The sequence below is a fragment of the Apteryx rowi genome, unplaced genomic scaffold (assembly GCF_003343035.1).
Source record: "Apteryx rowi isolate R43461 unplaced genomic scaffold, aptRow1 scaffold_118, whole genome shotgun sequence".
NCBI classification, from domain to species: Eukaryota; Metazoa; Chordata; class Aves; order Apterygiformes; family Apterygidae; genus Apteryx; species Apteryx rowi.
Genome location: NW_020447397.1, coordinates 744,577 through 767,501, shown reverse-complemented (window position 1 = coordinate 767,501; position 22,925 = coordinate 744,577). Strand labels below are relative to the sequence as shown.

Below are 22,925 nucleotides of genomic sequence, written 5' to 3'. Positions count from 1 at the left end.
ATCAACGTGTACAAGTATCTGAAGGGAGGGTGTCAAGAGGATGGAGCCAGACTCTTTTCAGTGGTGCCCAGTGACAGGACAGGAGGCAACGGGCACAAACTGAAACACAGACAATTCCATCTGAACATGAGGAAAAACTTCTTCAGTGTGAGGGTGACAGAGCCCTGGAACAGGTTGCCCAGAGAGGTTGTGGAGTCTCCTTCTCTGGAGATATTCAAAACGCGCCTGGACATGATCCTGTGCAACGTGCTCTAGGTGACCCTGCTTGAGCAGGGGGGTTGGACTAGATGATCTCCAGAGGTCCCTTCCAACCTCAACCATTCCGTGATTCTGTGACTTCCTGTTTTTCTTCATTCAAAGATAATTAGCATGTTTATGAAACTGCCTGAGCATAAACTCAGGTCATGGTTTGCGTGGGTTAGGGAGCTGACAGATCACATAAACTTTCTTGATCAAAATCCCATTTTGGAGCAGTGACTTGTTATCTTGCTCTTCATTTGAGGCATGTGCCAAGAGTAGCTCTGCATAGTCCCAGGCACTGATGCAAGCATGTGCTTTCACACCTGGTTCTGGGCTACCAAGAATCTTTACTCTCTGTAGATAAATCCATACCTGTTTTTTTTCCACTTGTCCAAAAAAAGAGCCATTAGTAATTTGGACAAGCATTCTTAATCACACCATTAAGAAGTGATATTCAGAATTTTCAAGAAGTTGAGAAGTCTGTTGTTCTTCTCCTCACTTTTGTTCATCTTCTCCTCATCTAGGCTGATGACTCATTATTCAGGATCTAAAATGGGTATATTATTGAAAACAGGATCACAATTTTTGCTTGTAAACTTCTTAGAGCATGGAAATATCTCTTCTATTCTGTTAATCACATATTACATACACAGGGATAGTACAACTGATTTGAAAAATGTTAATTGCAGTGAGGTTTATGTAAATACTTACTATTGGTTAACATTTTTGTGTAAAACTTTTCGTCTGGTTACTGGTAGAACATGCTATTTCTCAGTGACCAAGATGGTATGCTTTTGGTTAAATGTGGTAGCTGTGTTAAAAGGCAACAGTAAACCTTTTAAGACTTAGGTCTTCCAAGCATATGATATATCACTGAAGCCAAAAGTCAGTTCCAAGAGCTTTCTGAAATCTTAGGCTGAACAGTAGTAAACTTTTGAACTTGAAACTTGTTTGGGACTTTCTGTCTGTGAAAGGTACTTTCTATATAAACTTGATGGAAAACATTTGAGTAATAGCAGTATCTTTTTGTATAAAATGCAGAGGAAAAATAGGTATTAGGCAAAAACAAGATGGGTTTCTGCTATGTCAGATCTTAAGATGGGATTGTAATTTTCCAAGAAGTAAAAGAACTTGCCACTGCCTGTACTGTTCAAACAGATGACTCTTAACAACTGCTGTTACATCTTCCAGACCAATGCTCCCTGATTCACTGCAAGACTTAAGAATTTCAGAAGCAGTAATGCAGTAGAGGAAAATACATGTTTTAGCTGCATTCAGTTTTACATTTGCAGTTTTATGAGGTGAAGACTAACCTATATTCTGACAATACAGAGAAGACATCACTAGTTTATGATTTTTCTGTTCTTTTGCTTTTCCCTGTTCTGTCACCAGATGTAGTGCTCACTACTATTATGTATTTTGGGGGAAGGAGGAAAGGCAGTCTTTTCATTAAGCGTGTGAAAATACCTCTTTGAAAGATACTGAATAAAGTATAGTCTGTCAGCAACTGATCCAGCAGTCTAAGAACACTGTTAAGTTGGTGTAAATTTTAGGGGTGAATACCTGCCCCCAACAAGTGAAAATTTCCACTCTCTCCAGCAGGGAAAGAATTTCACCTTCAGAAAATGTCTTGGCTTTGCCTAATGTGTAAAAATCACATTTAAAATTGGGAGGGTAGCTTCTACTGGATAGCAATGTTTTCTTGTTCTAGTGAGGGCTAACCAAGAGATTAAATTTTGGGAGTCTGGCATGAAGGTCTGCCCCAAGCCCTGCTGCAAGCAGTAAGGGGATATACCTGCCCAGGTTCTATAGTGGGAAGTGTCAGTTCATGGAACTCTTTAAAATACTTCTGGCAAAGGAACGGCATTTGATTAAGCGCTTGCTTTATCCTGGCTGTCTTCTGCTAGTTAGGGACCAAAGAATTTTCACTGCAATACTACAGCTACTTTATTTGTTTGATTTTCCCAGCAGGTGAACTTTTTGAGATGAGGAAGACAGTAATAATGCTTTTCTCTGTTGGTGATGCAATAAATGAATGTTTCCTTTAGCAAAGCAAATAACCCACTGGGGTGTGTGGATCAAAACACCTGTGGTGTTCCACGCTACCAGTTTGAAGCAAATGTTTTTCCATACTGAAGTCTAGCACAGTCAGGCAAGCGGTATTGCACAGAGAACCTACATAAATAGCATGCTTGGTTGTCTCCCATGCAGCATGCAGGAGCAGCCACAAACAAGGCTATTTTGCTTTGAGGTTGGTAATAATTCTTTCTGATGAAAATCTAGTTGTTTCACAACACAGTAAATTCTCAAATTGAAGCTTAGCATAGGAACATCCATTAGTGTGGGTGTATTCCCCTTCCCAGCTTTATCTGTTTCCCTATTGAACAGAACAATATAATCGAGAAGCAATAAATCTTCGCACTGGAAGAACTCAGTGTGCTTGTCACTGCAAGGAAACACAGCAAAGAAAGGAAGTGTCTATGAAACCACATCCCTGGTCTCTCAATGTTTATCTATGCTGGTGAGCAAAAGGGTTAGAGATTTTTGCTTTTTAAAAATTAAATACGATCCTTTATTTTGCATGGTCTACTGTGTCTTACTAGTGAATGCCTAAATAAAAGGCACCTAACAGATTTTTCAGGAAGAGGGTAAAGGTCTTCCAGGTTGGCTACTGTTTGAGTAATGTTGAAATCTTGTACTCATGGCTTTTTACAATAGCTTAGTTTAGTCATTTATTACAAATGAAAAATGAGTGCGAAATTCTCTTACTTGATTTTCTTATAATTTCTTTTAATAAGCTCTGGTTTGTTCTTATTTCTGTAATAGAGGAGAACGTTTCTCGGAGAAGTCGGACTTAAAATGATACTATGCAATTTCATATGCTTTGCTCTGCCTTCCCAGGTTATAAATAACTCAGCAGCTTTCTCTTTCTTTTACAGTAGTACTTCTTAGTGGTGGTCTTGCGATGAGGTATTTGGCATTCTGTGAATTTAGAACTGAGCAAAGAAAATCCTTCTTCTTTGTGTAGGGCAACGGAGTCAAAGGCAGTGGATATTCTGCTGTTATAGCTGTTCTGGGTAGTAGAAAACTAGCAAGTTTGTTTAGCTTTGGCCTTAGGAACATTTTCCCATTTTTGTACCTGCCCAATCCTGGATCAGAACAAGTTTTGTGCTGCTTGTAGAAGCAGCAGTATGCAGGATAGATCAGGTTGTCTGTGCTGCCCTTTTATTCTGTGACTGATTGGACATATGGTAACAAGTAGGGAAGCGAGGGTGAGGTTGCTTATGAGGAACCACCTCCTTCTATGGATGAAACAGCATGACGTGACAAAGGTTTTTTCAGATTTTCTTTTTTTGTTGTTTCCTGATTCTTCTCCCAAAATAAGCAAGCAGGGAGGAGGTTTTGGCTGGAAAAGAGCAGGCCTGCTCTGATAAAAGTCCTTGGGATAGCGACAGAGGTGCTTTCCTTCTGCAGTGCTGTACCCCCACCCTCTGAAGCAGTGTGCAAAGGGCAGTGCTCCAAGCCGAGCTGTCTGCAGCATCTTAAGTGTCCCAGAGGTTAACTCCACCTCGATTCTTGAACCCTCCCTTCTACCTCCAGTGGATTTGGGGCATTTGTTTGTTTGCAGCAAGGTAATAAACAAGCAGAAGAAAACCTCAGGTTTCTATTGGGAAACACTTGTCAGTCTTTGCCGTGGACAGGCCGCGTCTCTCTGAAGTCTGCTCTTTTAATTGAGGCACCAATAAGTTAGGTTATTTTTTGTTAGATATTTTACTGTGATCTTGCAGACCAGGTCCTCCCAGATGTGGATGTGTTTGAATGAGGTTGTGCAATACTGGGTGCTCACCAAAATGTTGATTTATTTATTTAATTTATTCTTCTGAGGGCCGAGAATTTACAAGACACGGGGGGGGAGTTGAAATAATTTGGTAAAACATCCTTGCTGGAAACCTTTCACCTGTCCCAGAATACAGATGGCATTTTCTGACTGCCCAGCACTGTGGATTTCTGCCGGAAGGGATTTGACTAGCCTTTGCCTGTGACTCAGAATAGAGTTGGGAACCTCTTTTTTTTTTTTTTTTTTTTTTGAAAAATGAAGTGAAAGTTTATCAACCTGTACAGTTAAATGAAAGCTCAGCCAGCCAAATGAGGAAGTAAAACCTTCCTGCAGAATGAGTTCTAACCTGCTCACTGTACTTGTTTGCTTTCAGTTGACATCAGCCTTGTCATAAAGTCTCTAAATACAGGCTGACTTCCTTGTGAGCTCAGTACTACTCTGAATCCAGCTTTTGGCACACTGGTGGTGGGACGATATTGCTGGGACTCTGAAATAGCAGCTGTCAGGTAACATGCAGAGCAAGTGGGACCGCCTGTGAGTACAGCCCTCTGTGGCGTTTGCTTCTATTATTTCAGCAAATGCAGCAGGGAAGGTGGGAAAGGAAAAGGCAGTTCAGTTTTCAGCCATCAGGATGATAAATCACTAGTCTGTTATAAAGACATTATGTGCATCTCTGTAATTTGTAAATGTAAAAATTCCTATTTATCTGAAAGTGCAGTAACCCAACTTCTTTCAGAGAAAAAGCTCATGGAAAAGCTCAAATGAGCTTGTAGACTCAGCTGATTTGGGACCTGGTTCTGGGGGACAGAGGAGGAAGAGGCAGCACAGATCTAAGGTGTGAAGGGGAATACTGCCATGGCATGGAGCTGTCCCTGTGCTCCTGGCCTTACTCCACGTGCACATCTGATTCGGAAAAGACTCAAACCTGCTCTACCTTGACCAGCACCAGGTCCTGCCCCACAGTTTCAGAAGTGGGGCAGGAGCCACCTCCCTGGCTGGTCCCCTCTCGGCCAGAGAGGGCCTCTGTGTGAGCTTCGAGAAATTCCTGTTCCCCCTCAATCGAGCTGATCCTTATGTATGGTTCTGTGGCCTGAGGCAGTTGGAGGTGTTGCTCAAACAGGTGCCCTGAAGGGATCTGCTCCTGCTCCTACTGCTGCAAATGGAGTATGTAGCTGGTGGAAAGACTCGGCAAAACCCATTTTCTAAAGTAGTTTAAGCAGAAGATTTAGAATATAACCAATAGTTGTTTGGAAAGCTTTTACAAAATTTTCAAATCACTGTTTTCTGATCTTCCAAATTTGTCCACAGATGGAAAAGACAGAAGATCTTGACAAGTCTCATAACTTCTTGGTCAATGTTTTTTATACCTAAAATGTTAGGATTGAGATTGTATTTTTGTAAACATGTCACTATGTATTTTTGTAAACATGTCGCAGCTAGATGTTCCTTCTAGCTGTGTTTGTGTATGTGAGAAGTGAGAAGAAGAACACTGTAGAAAGAGTACTGTTTTTTAAGCTAGAACATAGGAACACATGATTACCTGTGGATAAATGTAGTCTGGAAATGAGAAGACTTTGATTATTAGAGGAGGAAAAACAAGAGCAGCTTCCCAGTAGAGTTATCTGGTGGAGGGGGAGCAGAAGCAGAAGCAGGAGAAGAAATACAGGTAGTTTGAAAATGAAGAATAAGGTTTTTAAATGGGATTTTACAATTTCTACTGAACTCTGTGACACAGTTTCTCCTCTTGTCATATGTTTTTGTGCTTGTTATAAGCAACCAATGACCTGTTGGACTTGCTCACTTTATTGATTGTTTACTAAAGTGTAAGTTAATAACTTTATTATCATTTAATTCTGCCTTTATAAGGGGGACCTTAGTGTTAGCTGTAACCAAGGCTTTTATCTCAGGCTTTCAAACTTGCTCTTTCTGTGGTGAAAACCCTGCAGTCACAGTATTGCTCATTTTTAATACTTGGCCAAGCTGTAGCAGAAATCCAGCAGTTAACTTCACAGAGCTAGCACACTGCTGATGAAGGCTGATACTGCATGGTGCAAACCCCAGGTCGCAGGGCAGAGCTCAGTGTTTTCCATGAGCTGCCCCAGCTTGCCAAGCTGAAGGGGTCCATTGCTTGCACAGAGGGTGCCAAGCCTTGCAAAACGGTGCCTCTGCCCCTCGGGGGAAAGGATGCACGCACAGACTGCACATTCGAGGCTTCCTGGAGCAGGGCTAGCCCTGGGTTAGAAAACCCATTCTGGTGAGCCACCTCCATTCAGCAAACATTCACATGTGGTTAAGAGTTCTTCAGAAAGGGGCTGTTCGGTGCACAGTGAGAGGCAAATGGGGCTTTTATACCCCCTACGTTTAGAAATCTGGTAAAATTCTCAAGAATTAAATTGCACCTACTTTCCTTTTAAATCCAGGACAAACTTATACACAACACAACATCATACTAACATGGGAAATTGCTCTGATATGTAAGGTCAGGCACAGAATGAGTAGAAATAAAGGCTTAAAAAATAATAGTGATGACTTTTTAAATTATTCATTCAGTATTTTCTTTTAGACCTGAGGACAGATAATCATTTCAGTTTTTCATTTACAATAATTTATTAAATAATCTAGACAAAAAAAATTCTAGTAGTACATGTTGACTGAAGTGTTTGGAGCTACTGACTTAACCCCTGAAAGTAGGGTTTGCTACATCACTAGCCCAGCTGTTATAGTTTGAGCTTTTTTTCAGGTACAAAAATATTAATATATTTCAGTTCAGTGACTAGTTATTTCAGAGCTAAGAAATCAGTTTACTACTGGAAAAGCAGGAAAGCTCATTTTCATGTTCAGTCCATGAATTAAAAATAAGGATTAGATGTAAAAAAACCAACTTATGGATCACACAGTGTGTGGGGAAAACAGTCAGGTCAACTGGCTATTGTTTAGATGGAAAAATACACATAGTAACTGCTTTTTTCTTTTGTATATAGCATAATCAAGGTATCTTTATTTTATTGATGCTATTCATCATTTTTAATTGAGTTCCAAATTTCTTCCACAGAAAATACCTTGAAGTTACAAGCTTATATAGAAAAGTAAAAGTCGAAGTCGTAGGTAGGGTTATTAACTAATAATCGGGTTTTCCTGTTATTGGTTAAACAAATACTAATTAACCGAACCCAACCTAGATTTCCTCTGCCCCACCCTGTTCCCTCGAGGGGGGCTCTTAATGCTGTGGGGAGGAGCTGCATTCATGTTCTCCCATCTTCTTATTTCTAGTCCACCCATGTCTTCCTCAAGGCCATTGCAACTTCTGAGCTCCTGGGGTGGCCCAGTGCTGGGAAGAGCAGGGGTCAGAGTGGGTGGGAGAGAAGGAAGAAGTGGCAGATGAGAGCTGAAGAGGGAGGGGATAAGAAAGTTGTGTGCAGGGCTGGCTGGTAGGGGGAGTATGTGAATGGAGTATGGTTGTGGCTTTGGGCTTGTAATGAACATAATTGTTTTGTCAGTTAATTCTGTTTCATATACTGGTTATTATTAGGCCTATTAACGTTGGCTTGTACCATCACACACTATCTAAACCATAACAGAGGGAACTGCAGATGGACTGCAGTGGCCCCAGAGACCCTTTGTTGGCAGGGGTGGCCCTGGGAGGGGGATTTTTCAAGGTTCTCCAATGCTGTAGACAAGGGAGCCTCAGGAGTCAGGGCTGGCTGGCTCACAGAGCTCTTCAGAGCTTGCTGCACCTTCTTCCCTGACCAGCTTGGACTTTGCTGGTGAGCTGTCTAAACTAGTCCCACAGTTCTCCACTGTGGATGGAGCTGCAGTGAAGGGAAGTGGGCCACACTAGTTTTTTACACATGGGTAGATGTACCAGCCCTAGCTTTAATCCAGGTAGCTCTAATAATTGCAGAGAAGATTTGAGAGAAGCTTCAGTGCAAGCATGCCAACCATGTCTGAAAATATTTTGCTTGATGGATGAGCAGTCACTGCATATGTCCTTCTGTTGTCACACTTGTTAGATTGAAGCAATTCTGGGTATGCCTGCCTGGGCTGCCCATCATGTTCATTTACTGGGCAGACCAGAAACACATATAGTGAAGTTCTGGAGAAGCTTGAGTAATACTTGCTGCTACTTTGGCACACTCATTTCAGAATTACCAATTTCTCTTGACAATGAATCTAAGTGAAATTGAAACCACAATTGTGTGCTTCCAACCACTACCCAAAAGCTTTCAGAAAACAAGCTGCTTCTCTGTATATAAAAACCCTCACTGAAATAGAAAATAACAGGAAAATAGTAAGTCAGGCATCATCGGAACAGATGACTGACTGAATTTCGTAAGTATGACTGTGTATAAACTTATAGGCATATACTAGGAAATGTAGTATTAAAAAAAAAAAAAAAAAAAAAACTTTCAGAGTTCCAAGCTACTTTGCAAATAACACAGTTACTTAAATCACTTGATGAAATTTGCTGGTTTTTTTAAGTTGCTATGGCATCTGAGCTCATCCAACAACATTTGACAGACTTTTATCTATATCATTCATTAACCGCACTGAGCAAATTGAAAAATCCCCGGTTACACAGTCTTTTATATCATTATTTCCTGTGAGATAAGTTTGAAGAACAAACTTACGCATACAACGTGTATATGTACAGAGAAACTTGCATAGCTCATAAAGTAGGATGACACCTGTCTGACATAATGCCTGGTGTATGACAAGCTTTGCATGTACCACTTCAGTGCTCTTATTTATAAGAGTGGACCAGAAAAATGCTTCAATGTTGAGGGAAGACAGCTACTCTGGTTGTTCCTTTGTTTTACACTGGACAAATAACTGAGATGATGATTGTACATTCTTCTTAACACTTGCATTTTGTTATTTCTGATCTTTCCTCCACCTAAAGCTGATGCATGTTGAATGAGGCTGTGAAGACAGGAACACTGCGTTGAAAGGCACGTAAATGCCTCCTAAGATGGCACTGGCTAGCTCACTTTCTAGCAAGGCAGTACCACCACGCTCCAGAAGAGTTCCTACAACAGGAGTGGAAGTGCACCAGAGCAAGCTGGATTTTTTTTGCAAGCTGGGCTATGGTAAGCAGGACATCTGCAAAGTGCTAGAGAGCCTGGGCCAAGAGGCTCTGGAGGATGATGTGCTGAAAGAGCTGATTCGGATGGGGAGAAAACCTCAAGCTCTGGAGATCCAGGTTCAGCCTGCCCCACTAAAACTGGTCGCCCGTGGATCAGGTAGCGTTCCAGACATGCCACTGTGGCTTGGTGAAGATGGAAGTGATTCCTCTGGTCACTTGAGATCCATCGTGATCGATGGCAGCAATGTTGCAATGAGGTAAGCTCTGATTCCTAAAGGGGATCTCTTTTCCTTAGTAGCTTTTGAATTTTAAAGCTGATTGATGGTGTGAAATATGGTGGTTGTTTTTTTTTTTCCCTCTAGGTGGGAAGTGCACTGATGTATTTATTTGGTGAACAATATATGAACCACCATTTATTCCTTTTTTTTTTTTTTTTTTTTTGCTGAGGCAGAGCTTATATTAACCCTTCTGTCTCTATGCCCCTAAATACATGCACCAAAAGCAATCACTGGCTTGCTCTGCGTTTTGACCTTTCGTAAGTTAACAGCTAGCTAACTACTATTGTTTATAGCAACATGATTCAGCAGCTCTGTTTCCCTTTTAGTTCATCATTGATGTTTCACTGCCTTTTCAAATCGGTACCCAGGATCTCTAAATCTATATGCTGAGGTGTTTTCGGAAAAAACTGATGACCAGATAGTCAGAACAGCTTAACTGACTTAAGACGGAGAGGGAAGATAAAAAGACAGCTGRTGGTGTTTCCTAACAAAAATATGTTTGTCTTGTTTTGACTTGCAAGCCCATCCCAACAAGGTCCCTGGCTTGTGTATTTTTGTTGGGTTTTGGGTTGGCTTCATTTTATAGGAATATCAGGAAATTGATGGTTGACTTCCATACTAAACAGTCTAATTTCCTCCTTAAATAGTTCTGCTTCTGGGAAGTGTCATAACAATTCATCCTGGCCAGTTATATTTCCTAAGTATATGTATGTCCTGACACTGTAAAAGCACTCTCACTGATGTAGAGCCTGGCATTTCTATGTGGATGGGAAGTCCAAAGGCGGTAGTGGTTTGGCCTCTATTTACCTGAGCAATATGAACCATCAGAAGCCCCTCTCAGGCCTGGCAGTCCAGAGTGCTGAATGCACTGAGTAACCACCATTTTTCCCTGTCGATTTCCCTTTCCTCCAAGCAGGGCCAAGCCAGTCCTTGCATTTTGGAATAGAGTGGGAGGAGGGCTTCCTCATTTGGTATCTTCAGTGTGTGATAAGATCCCATGCCCTCTGATCAGAGGGCAAAAGGGACAAGCATATTCAGAGCAGCTGACCCTGGACACTAAGCAAATTATGCCATCTTCTGGATGGAAAGAGAAATCCCATCCAAAAATGAGGGGATTCTCAGGCAGGGCAGTCCACAGGTAGGAAAGATGGAGAAGACCGAGGAGTGACAGATACATAGGAGAACACCAGTCAATTAGCCTTGGTTGAGCCATGAGCTCAGGAGCCAGGTGTTGGGATCTCCTGTCCATTTGCGTTTTCACCCTAGGCCCCTCCTTACAGAGTCCTTGTTGCCTCTCTGGATTCTGCGATCACGCCTTTGGACAGAGCAGCTGAGCTGGGCGCCTACCCTCTCATTTTAAGGGCAATAATACCTGTGACGGACCATGTGCTCAATTCTCCTGGCGCAACCTCATCCTGGCTGATTTATCAGGCTTTTTAGAGCAGGCAGAGGTGGACAAGGAAGAGACCAACATGGTTCCCAAGATGGCAGGAGATACGCCAGTTGAGCTGAATGAAGGGAAGATATGCCTCTTGCCACTGAATGGGAGGCCCGGAATAGTCTGGTGGCTCACGGGCCACTTTAATTACTCTGCGAAATCCCATCCTAGCTCCATTTTTCACAGTGCTCTAGTCTGCTTGCTGTACCACCCTGCCCACTGTGCCAGCTCTTGCTTATGCACTTGCCAGGCAGAAATTATTTAAAACCAATTTTGTTATGGGTACGTGCAGCAGATGGCTTGACCTAACGTGTCATATTGCTTTCCTAGACCACATACTCGAAACAGGTGTTCAAGGAGCCACCCCTGCTTTTGGCATGTAAAATTAAAATCCGTTTCGTAGAACAGAAAATTTCCAAATAAGACAGAGTGATATTTGCCTGCTACATTATTGGAGGCTGGTGTTTGCCTGGGGATTCCTTGTCTTTCACCTAAAAAGAATTAGTGAAATACTAAGTAGTTTTCAGTTTCAGAAAGGCAAATATTTTAGAGCTCTTCTCAAACATCCCCAACCTCTGTCTTGGGAAAGGCCCGATAAAGACCTCTTGCAACATTTGAGAAGACTATTGAGCTTGTTGCTTTGTGCCGAACTGACACAGCCTGGAGAGAGCTGTTTTCCTGTCCTAGATGCCTTTCCAAAGTGGTGTTGAATGACATTTGCCTTTGGCTAATGGGATGGGATTGGTGAATTGAGTAAAATGAGTATCCTCATTTTAATATTCCTGGTTTGCTGCTATCGCATGGAGAAGGGCTGTTTGCAACACAGCCAGGAAAAAAGGTGGTTATGCTTCCCTGCTGTAAAAACATCATCATCAATCATCATCATCATCAACCACAAAAAATGTGCAGGAGAAGCAGCAAGTTACGGATGAAGCTGTAAAATGTTGAAAAGGTGGTTGCCTGTGTGGAGAAAAAACATCTTGAGCTTTTGTATTTCTGCCTTGGGATTGGTGTCTATGGAACATTTCAGAGTTGGCATTGAAAGCCCATTGCAGGGTGCAAGGTTTTGAAAAGGATCTATATGCCCCAAGGTAATAAACTAATTGAATGATTTAGCAGTCAGCAATTATCAATCAATCAGGCTCTCCATAAAAACTTAAGAGGGAACTGTCATAACCCTGTTCACCGCACATGAAGAAGTTATCATCTAGTCTAGTGTTTGCAGTCATGTCTAATTTTTAAGCTCTAATATGGACAGAGGCTTTTTCTTAGGTGAGCTGAGTCCTGAAGTAGACTCTTAAGTTCCTCTACTTTGGCTATATTCTTATTAGAGTGAATTAGTGTTGATTCTTGATGCTTCCCACTCACCAAGCCTAAAACATTGTAGGAAGGTGGAAAAATACAACTGCAGCTAGGGGAAGGAAGGGTGTGATTGCCTATTGTATCAAAATTAGAATACAGTCCTAGTGTCCGCTTAGGCTGGTGCCTGGTAAACCATTATTGCTGTTCATTAGTAAAAAAAAAAAAAAACTTGAGACCAGCATGCTGTTTGTTAGCCAGCTTGAATAAAGCATATCTCCAGGTACAGGTTACTGGGAAATTGTAGTGCAGTACCAGTGGCTGAATTGCTTCCCTTCTGCCAAAGATGTATCTTATACTGTGCCATGATTAGACGTATCTTATACTGTGTCAGTTGTATTTTTAAAAAGCTGGTGTTTTGACTAATTTTCTTTTTAAAAGGGTTGGAATTGCATAAGTAAAGAAAAGAAACAACTTCACATTAGCCTAAGTATAGACTGATTAGCATAATTGCAGCCAGGCCAAATTGCTGCTTTGGTTTCTGTGAGATAGGTCTTGGTGATTACAACACAACTAAGATATACGGTGTTGCTGGCAGGAGGGAGAGAGAGAGGACAGAATTATGACAGGTCAGTCATGGTCCACAGACTGTGAGACAGTGTTGGAAAGGTGACCAACAAGGCAAATCTGTTGTCAGGCAACATAAATTCACCATGCAGGACTTGAAAAGATTTAAAGCCCCTGTTCTATTGCAAGGCAGATATTGGTGTTCATTTATATTTAATACTGCAGTGCACAATATGTGTATAAGATATTTTAGATGTAGAAACGGTAGCTTTTCTCCCCCCATGTTTGGCCATAGCAATGTATCAGCAATTGGATTAAGTGATAACACTAAGAAACAATTCCAGATGACTCTTCTCACTTGTTTTACTTGTCCTTCTGACTAAATACCTTATGTTTGATTGTTTTGTCCTTTGCATTAGGGGTACATCTAAATTTACTTTCCTAAAATTGAGAAGGTTATATAAACAGCTAGTTATTGTTAAAGCAGGCTGCTGATTTACTGAACTTTATTTCCTGGCATTAAAGATGTTCCTAGATTTCCTTTCAAAGGCAGTTATTTGAAGAAATCACCTGAACTTCAAATTCACCTGTCTAGGTGAATTTGAAGTATTTACCTATCCTTTGAAAACAAACAAAGCAGTTGTTCTGGAATGGAAATTAGATGTGTCAAGCACTTCAGACAATTTATTATAGGTATGATTTGTTTTTATAAACTTCCTATTGCCTGAGTATCAGTTAATAAATAACCAGCTTTCTTCCTCCAAACTGCACTATTTTTCATTTGTGGTCACCATTACAGCACTATAACTTTTATTAGATGTAAAACGGAGCTTTGATTTTGAGGCTGATGAACAGAATCTAGATATGAATTACTTGGGGGGGGGGAAAGCATTTAAGAGTGAAGACATCTTTCTCACTCATTCTGTCACTGTAGATAGGTGTAATATTGAGCAAAGGAGCCATTACATGTATATTTTGCAAAGGTGAAAGCATGAGTGAGATTGTGGAGATATCCAGAAAGCTCAAAGTACAAGGATGAGGTTTCTATAGATATTGTGAGGGTKTTTATTCATTTCAGGACCTTTGTGTAGAATTTATTTTCCTCCTGATGACTAGATGCAGAACATGTGTATTTGTTTCCTTGTRCAGAGGTGGTTAATAAATTACTTTCCTTTACATGTGAACTGTAGTCAAATTTTAGATGAGAAAATGACGAGCAGTAAGAACTTTGAAAAGGACAAAGAAACTTAGAAAGGCCACCATCTCTAATTGTTTTTCCTGGGGATGCTTTCTGTGTCTTGTTTTGAATACTAATAATTCTCTGGAATTTCTCTGCCTACCTCTGCTATAGCACATATCCCAGGGATTTCCTACCCCTCGGTGCAAGCAAGACAATCTGCCAACTAGGGCATGGGGCTGAGGCATCTGTGGCTGTCTCCACTGGGATCTTGTCCCTTTTCTTGTGCCTCTGGCTGGGTTCTCCATATTTCCCATCCTGCCTTTCACAATCCTTGTTCCTCCATAGTTTGACTCCTGTTTCCAAAAGAGGTCAGCAGCAGAAGAATGACCTGTAATCAAACTTGCTGACATCTTGAACATAAAAATCTGTACATATGTTACTGTTGCAGAGGAGGAAAATCCCCATATTTTGTTTCATATGGGAGAACCTCATGGGTTTCTGCTGATATTGGAAGACACTCTCCCTCCTTGCACCATTAAGGGGCAAGGCAAGGCAAGTCTTGGCAAGGGTCTGACAGCCTAAGATCTTGCTCCTACTTTAAGATCCAAGTCCATCTAGATACAGATGGAAGCAACAGGCTTAGGTCACAGAAACTGGGGATGGAATACCTCTGTTTTGAAAGTATCCAAACTGCTTCAGATAAAATGGTTCCCTGGAGGAAGTGTTTGAATTTGTCCACTCAGGGCACTCTACTCAGGACGGGGTGTTGTTTTCTTGGAAACTGGCAAATGATGCAAAAGCTATTTGTTTTACCTTTTCATTCCTGATTCAGTTGGAGAGAACTCTGTAAGCTTCCTGAAAACTTTGCCTCACCATACTTCCCTTTTTATAGCCATGGAAACAAAGAAGTATTCTCCTGCTGGGGGATCCAACTGGCCGTGGATTGGTTCCGACGGAGGGGACACACATACATCAAGGTTTTTGTCCCGTCCTGGAGAAAGGAACCCCCTCGACAAGACAGTCCCATTGCAGGTAGATTGGCATCCCAAGCACAATTTGGCAAACGCTAGGTGCAGTTTGGAGATGGGGGGCTGTGAAGAGTCCAGTGTAGTTTTGCCCTGTAAAGAAGACGAGCACATTGCAAGTTGTGTATAAGGTTTGAGCTGCTTAAATTAGTCATTAATTTATTGCCACATGCATGATCTTGGCTGGCAACCAGAACTGCATACAAACCTTCGTTACAGCGCTTGGAACTCTCTGCTTCAAAAGCACAAGTTTCTGCCAGCTGAGTTACAGAAGAATGAGTTTGTTACAATGAGACTGCAGAGCTTTTAAGGGCAGCCCATAGACCATGACATTGTTTCTGAGCAGATACATGCCACGTGATCCAAAGGCAGTAGTATCTCGAGTGTTCACTGCTGTATGACTATCTTCTGTTAGCCTATTACCCTGATACAGGAGCTATATAGGTTCCCCTTCTGGGAGAAAGAAAGAAATGCATCAGCTGAAGTATGTGGAGGGTGGTGAGATTTACATTGTGTGGAAATAGATCTGCAAAATTTGTGCCAGGAGCTTGATGACAGAGAGATGTGATTGCAGCTACAGATGCGAAGACTCAGGATCTGCCTTTCTGTGTAGCTCTGATGTTTACAATGCGATAGGCAGGAATGACAAGAAGTCCTCAATGGCAGAGGACTATTTTTTCTATCAATCAATCAGGCATATTTTATCTCCCAGCAAGACTCATACCAGGGATGGTATGAGGGAGTCTTCTGTCATCTGCTGGGATATAAAATGAATTACAGGGGTTCAGAATACCTCTGGTGTAGAATTCAAGCCATCCTTTCATGAACAAGATTTAAAAATTGAGAAAGAAAAGCATCTTAAAATTTATGGTTAGATGCTTTTATAGAAGACCTAGAATTTAAGTTGCTGAACATCCACTTGATGCCAGTGCATCTGAAAATCACACCACTTCTTAAAGTATCCTAAAGCATCAAGACATTTTTTAGATTCCTGTAGGATTCCAGCATGTGACTGAGACTTGCTCATTATTGATTGATTTGTTTTTCTTTCATTTCTCCCTTCTGTTTCTGCCCACCCCCACCACCAGATCAGCACATCCTTGAAGAGCTTGAAAAGCAATCGATTCTTGTGTATACCCCATCTAGGAAGGTGAAAGGCAAGAGGGTGGTTTGCTATGATGATCGCTATATAGTTAAAGTTGCTTATGAGAAAGATGGAGTCATTGTTTCCAATGACCATTACCGGGATCTCCAAAATGAAAACCCTGAGTGGAAATGGTTCATTGAGCAGCGACTACTCATGTACTCTTTTGTCAGTAACAGGTAAGAGAAAGTTGTTGTTAAGTAACCTTAGGTTTAAGCATTGTGGGCCAAGTTGGCTCAAACATCAGTGCAGCTCTAATCAGTATCAGAGTACAGGAGTCTATTTTAGAGAGGAGAATTTACTGCAACTTTTCTTGTCCCTCTTCCCTAGTTTCTGCTTCCCCAGCTTTGGTCTTAAAACCCTATGTTGTTCCTCAGTCAACTTCTCTATTTGAATGGTAATGTTAGTGACCAGCTTTGCCTGTTGCCCATCCAATTTGTGATGTTAACCCAAGGCGTAGTATCTTTCCCATTCTATTTCATAGCAGTATAACAGAATGAAATCAATGAGAGGAGGCTGCCTACCTGGCAGTATTTTTAATTCCCCTAGAGGACAGAACAGCACTTGTTCCTATGCTTTTATAATCTTAACTTTCTAGAAGAAGGGAAATAAGAACCTGGTTTCTCTGACCCTTTAATCATCCCCACCGAGGGAGGTTTTCATTGACAAACTCACGCTGTGTCTATGAGAGTGAACTGTATGCTGTTTAGTTTGTACATACTAACCTTGTCTGAGTTTCTTAGCAACAGAGATGCTAGTTGTCAATTTAGCTTGGAAATTCACTCAGGGAAGTCGAATGTGTGCTAATAAGGCAGCTGAGAAGCCACCTCAAAGTGCAGCACACTTGATCAGCACTGACAGTTCTCTAGCCACCAAAACTGTATGGAAGTACTTGGCACTGAATTTCAATTTTCTGATACTGTTTACAGAAATGCAATAACTAAACATCAACATATTCTTTTTCTCAAAGGTCCACTCTGTTATCTCCAACTATCAAAAGACTACTTCCCTAGGTTACAAATATTTATATGATATTTTCCTTTTTATTTCGTAGGGATTGCCAAATTTTCAGAGCCCCTGCCACAGAAAGTCTAGCTGTTATTGCAAAGCATGTTTGAATAGTTTCAGAGAGACCTTCCTGTACAGCTTTGGGAATCTCTCAAAAACCACAGCCTGGAGCCAGAGGTTTCAGTTCCATTATGGAGATAAACAAATTCCCTGACTCCCCTCCCCTCCCCTCCCCTCTAGTTGTTATATCCCTTCATGCAATGGCCCAGTGATATTTAACAGAAAACTAGAGAATCGTTGCACAGATGGGTGTGGCCAAGATTAATTTGCAAACGAACCTACAGATGCTAATTATTTTTCTTCCTGAAGCATCACATTCAGGTACTAGCATAGAAGAATGGTTTATCTGAGCATGTTCCTGATCTTGTAGCATGAGGCCTTACTGAATCGTTGAAAAGACTTGGCACATTTATTACACCAGGTGAATGATCAGCTCTAGCTCTGAATTAAGTGGTGGCTTTAAACACCATTCTTTGAGAAGTATTTAGTAAGAGGAAAATATGTTTGTGGTGGGAGTGAGCTGACCAGTGAAGACCACAGTGCTGTGAATACAGATGAAGAATTTGGTTAGCATAATGTTTTCTGCTATTTCAGAGAAAAAAGAAGTGAAATTGCAATGTTCCTGGCTGCTGAGAGGCCAGAGCTATGCCAAGCCTCAATGCCTTTCCAATTATTTTAAGTCTATAGAAAAGAACAACAGGCACACAAACTTCTGAAGTATTGTGGGGTTGACAAGCAGGAGGACACTATGTCTGAAAATGCAGCCTAACTCCTGGAGACCAGACTCTGAAAGGGTCACAAGACTTTTCTGCCCTAAGTTTGTGCAATAAGTTGTGACAACAGTGTAGATCCAAAAGTTCAAGGTGTTTTTGTTACTCCTGCACCCTTTGCTTTTTCAGGTTTATGCCTCCTGATGACCCGTTAGGCCGTCATGGACCCACTCTTAATAACTTCCTCAGCAAAAAGCCAGTGCCTCCTGAACCAAAATGGCAACCTTGCCCATATGGTAGGTTTCTTGCAGTGCTGTGAATTGTTACCAGTCTTCCTCCTGGGCCTTGCCTCTCAGCTATGCCTTCCTTCAGGGAAGGGAAAGTGTCATTGCCACATGCTCTCCTACTTCAGGCTTCATGCAGTAGAGGCTTGGGCCAGAGCTGCTCAAAAGTGTGCCTTTTCCCCCCTCCCCTTTAAGTGGTTTTCAGCCTCAGCAAAGGTGCCAGCTATTTCCCGCTCCTTCATTCTCACCCATTCACAGCATCCAAAACCAGCGTGGTGCCTGTGCTGACTCCTTTAGGCTGTGCATGCTTTACACATTACAGTGTGGACCTGCATCCTAACACTTAGGAAATGCCATCCAAATATATTTTTTTCTTTTTTTCCTCCCCAAGCAACTTTCCAGTAACTTGAGGTTTTCTCAGACGAAAATCTTTACACCATTTTTTAAAGCAGCCCTTTGTAGAAATAGGTCTCCTAACCCATCTGCAAGTGCAGCAACCTGAACATAAATGAATTTCAACTAATTCTTCATGCTGATTTACACGGCAGGTTGCTGGCAAAACTCTGAGCCATTTACTTCCTTTCACTGCTGCTTCACCCTGCTATTTAGGTCAGCAACATTTAAATCTGGGGTCAAAAGAGTGAGAGAGGAAAACAGCACCTCCCCCTCTTCACTGTCTGTGCTCACCATACCCTTGTTAAATGTACAGTAGGGAAAAGTAGTAAGTGTGTTAATCAACTTTTACTGCTAGTAACAATTTCCTGTTTGATTTTGGTTCTTTCAGGAAAAAAATGCACTTACGGCAATAAATGCAAATTTTACCACCCAGAAAGACCACATCAAGCTCAGCTATCAGTTGCTGATGAGCTCAGGGCCAAAATAAAGGTCTCATTAAGCCTGGGGAAAGAGGAAGAGAAGTTTCCCTACAGGACTGGAGGAGAGAATATACCTCACGCTGCCTGTACAGAAAGGTTGCAAGAAGCCAGCAGCTGTGCAGGGGATTCCTGCTGTGCAGAGTGGTCCAAGGGGAGCCACCATGAGCAGTCAGCTGGTGCCTGGGCCCGTGGCCCAAACTCTGAAGTGGAAATGGACCAGCAGTTGTTACAGCCAGATCTATGGAGAGACCAACAGCTCATGGAAAAGATGTCAGCATTATCGATCAGTGATGATACATATCGTAAAAAGAGGTCCATATGTACCTCTCAAGACCGGGAGGTGACAGACAGTCCTCATCACTGTTGCAACCTCAGGCACAATCCGTACTTGATGCCTCACCACCATAATTTGGACTGTAGCTGCTTACCAGGATGCAGCTTCCATCAGATGATACTTCCATCTGCTCAAGCAGGGAGACACCCAGACCACAGCTGGCCTCAGCACAGTTGCAGCATGCAAGTGCCAGCAAGGCTGGGTCAGAAGAGCCAGTATGTCCCTAACAGAGCTCAGCACATGCCACCTCCTGCAGTGCCACCCACTGACCCACTTCACTTCCACAGCAAGCATGAGCTACAGCAGCAGCACTGTTTCCCCAGCCAGCTTCCACCTCAGCCCTTTCTCTTAGACTCCAGCAATGGTCCTGGCTTCCTCCAGAAAGCATACACTTACCCAGATGCTGCTTACTGGCCCATCCGCACTGCAAGACCACCTTCTGGCCAGCAAGCAAACATCCACAGGGAGCTGCGCTCCATTTTCCCTTCTGATGAGGTGAATGAAGTCATGGCTTTGCACCCTGATTTCAAGGATATTGCCAGCTTAACTTTACTAAATCAAAGACACAGAAACTTGTGAAACCTCCCAATTAAACCTTTCTGCATAAGCACAAGTCCTGGGGACAGAGCTGCTATTCTGACACTTAACTCAGTGTTATAAAGGCTTTGAAAGGTGTTATAGCAGTTCAAACAGCACAAGTTAAGCACCCACCAGCTGTGTTGCATGGGGCATCGGAGCATCCCCGTCTTACAAGTGTGTGCTGTCCTGTCTTCCAGAGTATGAATCAAGGCAAAGTCATTTTGAAGCCAATGAGAGGGCTCAGGCTAATTGAGCTGACAGCACTGAATCTCACTGTTGACTGGTTTCAGTATGGTAAAGATCATCAGTTCCTTGAAACACTAGACCAGTTTTAAAGTCTTAGCAAGGGAGTTCAACTACTGTAAAAGAGCCATTCCCAAAGGGTCCCTTTGTAGGACTCTTTATGGGCTGATTATCACTAGCTTTCTGAACTAGCTTAAGTAGTAAATTGGCATATTTCCCTTAACACTGGTCTGTGCTGTCTGCTGGAAGGTGTCTAATGTCTTTAATTACTGAAGGAACTATGTCATACAGGCCCATCCCTACATCAGTGAACTGCAAAAGATAGGATTAGTGTTTATAAACCTATGCTGTGATGCCACTAAATTCCTAGTAGAGGTACTCCAGTACGCTTGGAAACAACTGCAGGTAAATTTTTCAGGGAATGTGCACAACGTAACTCAAATGGGGAAAGTCATCTTTAGCATAAATCCTGATGTGGGTCAAAGGCTCAGGGTTGTCTTCTTTTCTGAATTAACACAGATGATGGCAAGAAAAATAAATAAATTTTTCTATTTCAGTGAACCTGAAACCAATGGTTGAATTAAAGGTTAATTACCAAATATGGTCTAGAAATACAGCTGGTTATAATTACAAACATTTAAACTGTGTTCTGTTGGGACATGTTTGATTTTTCGTAAGCTGTGAAGCTGCTAGCCTCTGCATTTTCCACTGAATTCTTTAGGCTATTGTTCAAATATTAAGGTTGTTTTGGCATTTTACCAAAGTTTAAGTATGTCAGTGTGACATGTTTTAAAAACTCTAACACATAAAATGAACATTTAGCACACTTTATCCTGTGAATAATGTGTTTTTCAACTTTCTTTTATTCCATGCCTCTCTGCACCAATGCTTGATTAAGTCCAACATTCAGGTGCTATTTACAAAATCTCTCACCTTGCAGAGTATCACTATTAGGTTCTTCTCAGAAGAACCATTGCAATCAGTGATGATGTTCCTAAGCACAAATTAAACATAGCTCTCTTTCAGGCACCAGCAGGCTGACACCTCTGAATTGTAGTATTTTGGAAAAGGTGACTCAGGGATAGTAATTTACCTTAGTGACATTATCACATGATGCTTTTTTATAGCAGTGATACTTTGGCCTGTTTCCCTCTGGAAACCAGCAGCAGCTTAGTTTATTTAAAGAATCTTGAGGAAATAAGTAAGTTGAATTGATTTTGTTCACAGGGTAATTGGCTCCATCAAAAAACTCTGTTAGAGTTGTGAGATGTATGACTTCTCGCCACAAAAAAAAAAAAGTGTCACAATTTTTCCACTAATTATAGTCATTATAAATAGTTTCCGATAGTTTCCTGGTTCAGACTAGTAAATTTTGGATCATGAGAATGGCTCAGTCTATAAGTTCTCCACAGCATAATACATGAAGATTAGAAATGACATTAAAAGAAAACCATGCAATAAATATCCCATGAATTGCTTTGAAAAGCATTTGAGTACTACARCCATCTTTATTTGCTCTGAAATAGGCTTGTAGGCTTGAAAAAACAATGCACCGCTTGTTTTTTCAACACATTAAACTGTCCAGAAACATTTCCTGGGTTAAGTGCTTATATTGTGATTATGCAAGTACAGGCTCATTGGAATGCCAAACTACTTGTAGCAGGAGCTTTCCAAACTACTGGTGCACACATATGCACATGCACAAAGCAGTGTGATGCAGAGTGAAAAAATACCTTCCACATTCTCACATAGAGCAAGTTCTGAATGACAACATTCAGAAAATGCACACACAGCAATAGAGGTGATTATAACCACACACATCCACATTTTTTACATCTGATATGCACATTACATATATCAATAGCGAAAGCATTTAAATATATAGTAAAACTAGCATGATAACCTTTACGTAGTGTCCTCAGCTTGCAGATTAGATGTGTGCATAAGCTTTTCTCCTTTTCTTTGAGAATGCACAGGAATTCCCTAACATTTTTAAACAGATTTGTTATTAGTTCACAACTCTCTTGATGTTTAATAACTTATTTTGCTTTCATTTCTTTTTTATTTACTAGGGAATCTTGCAGTAAAATACTTAGAACATGCATCCTGCTAAGAAAGTGTCTGAGAAAATAAATCAAACTTTGGTGCTGAACAGAACTTGGTTTCTCTTGGCTCTTCTCCTAAGTGAGCTTTTTCTCATGAAACTTCTGTTTCAAGGGCAGCACAGCAGCAGTGTTACGTCATTGAGTGCTTTAGAGCAACTCTGCCATTGGCTAAAAGCCCACGGAAAGCACAAACCATTTCATTATTTCACCACAGAATAAGCATCTGGGACTCAGAACTTTGTGCTGCAGAGTCTTTTATGCTTTCCAAGACAGTAGGATTTATTTTTTGGCTTTAGCAGCCCATGGGGTAAGGGAAGGGGCTGCTAACAGAAAGGAAGAGGTAGCTTTTTCATGAACATTGTAAAAGGCTGTTGCTGTTTGTGGTATCTCTGCTGAGATGCACTTGAGTCCAGCTCTTGCTGCCAAGTTGAAAACGAATCCATAAATCCCAAGAGGCTCAGAGACTTAAAAAGCCCTTGATGCTTTTTGGTTGTCAAGACTCTTTCAGAAGAAGATTAAAGTAGTGGGAGCAACCCTCCCGGAGGTAGACTGTTTTCCTTGCAAAGCTGCCAAATGAATCTTAAGATTAAAAACAAAACAAAACAAAAAAACAAAAAATCCTCTTCCCTTCCCTA

The 22,925-nt window shown here is 41.4% G+C and overlaps 2 protein-coding genes across 3 annotated transcripts in view; both read left to right on the top strand.

Annotated features, from left to right (window-relative positions):
* Positions 1-9,058, top strand: part of PPIL4 (peptidylprolyl isomerase like 4) — a 35,665-nt gene extending 26,607 nt beyond the window's left edge. Inside the window, exon 13 of the mRNA XM_026083571.1 lies at positions 8,979-9,058. Coding sequence (XP_025939356.1) covers positions 8,979-8,996 — 18 coding nt within the window. The 3' untranslated portion in view covers positions 8,997-9,058. The remainder of the gene's footprint in view (positions 1-8,978) is intronic.
* On the top strand, positions 9,020-22,340 carry ZC3H12D (zinc finger CCCH-type containing 12D). 2 transcript variants are annotated; one of them, XM_026083554.1, is made up of 6 exons: positions 9,020-9,418; positions 14,816-14,955; positions 16,037-16,271; positions 18,060-18,166; positions 18,939-19,858; positions 22,258-22,340. In XM_026083554.1, the coding sequence occupies exons 1-6, from the start codon at positions 9,036-9,038 to the stop codon at positions 22,270-22,272; spliced, it is 1,800 nt and encodes a 599-aa protein (XP_025939339.1). In that variant the 5' UTR covers positions 9,020-9,035; the 3' UTR covers positions 22,273-22,340. The 2 variants fall into 2 exon arrangements, with proteins under 2 accessions (XP_025939339.1, XP_025939330.1); XM_026083545.1 differs by having other exon boundaries at positions 18,939-22,334.
* Positions 22,341-22,925: the final 585 nt, after the last annotated feature.

Coding starts and splice junctions, on each gene's coding strand:
- ZC3H12D (XM_026083545.1), top strand. CDS start 9,036: ATGCCTCCTAAGATGGCACTGGCTAGCTCACTTTCTAGCAAGGCAGTA. Junction 14,956..16,036: donor ACAAGACAGTCCCATTGCAG/GTAGATTGGCAT, acceptor CCCCACCACCAG/ATCAGCACATCCTTGAAGAG. Junction 18,167..18,938: donor ATGGCAACCTTGCCCATATG/GTAGGTTTCTTG, acceptor TGGTTCTTTCAG/GAAAAAAATGCACTTACGGC.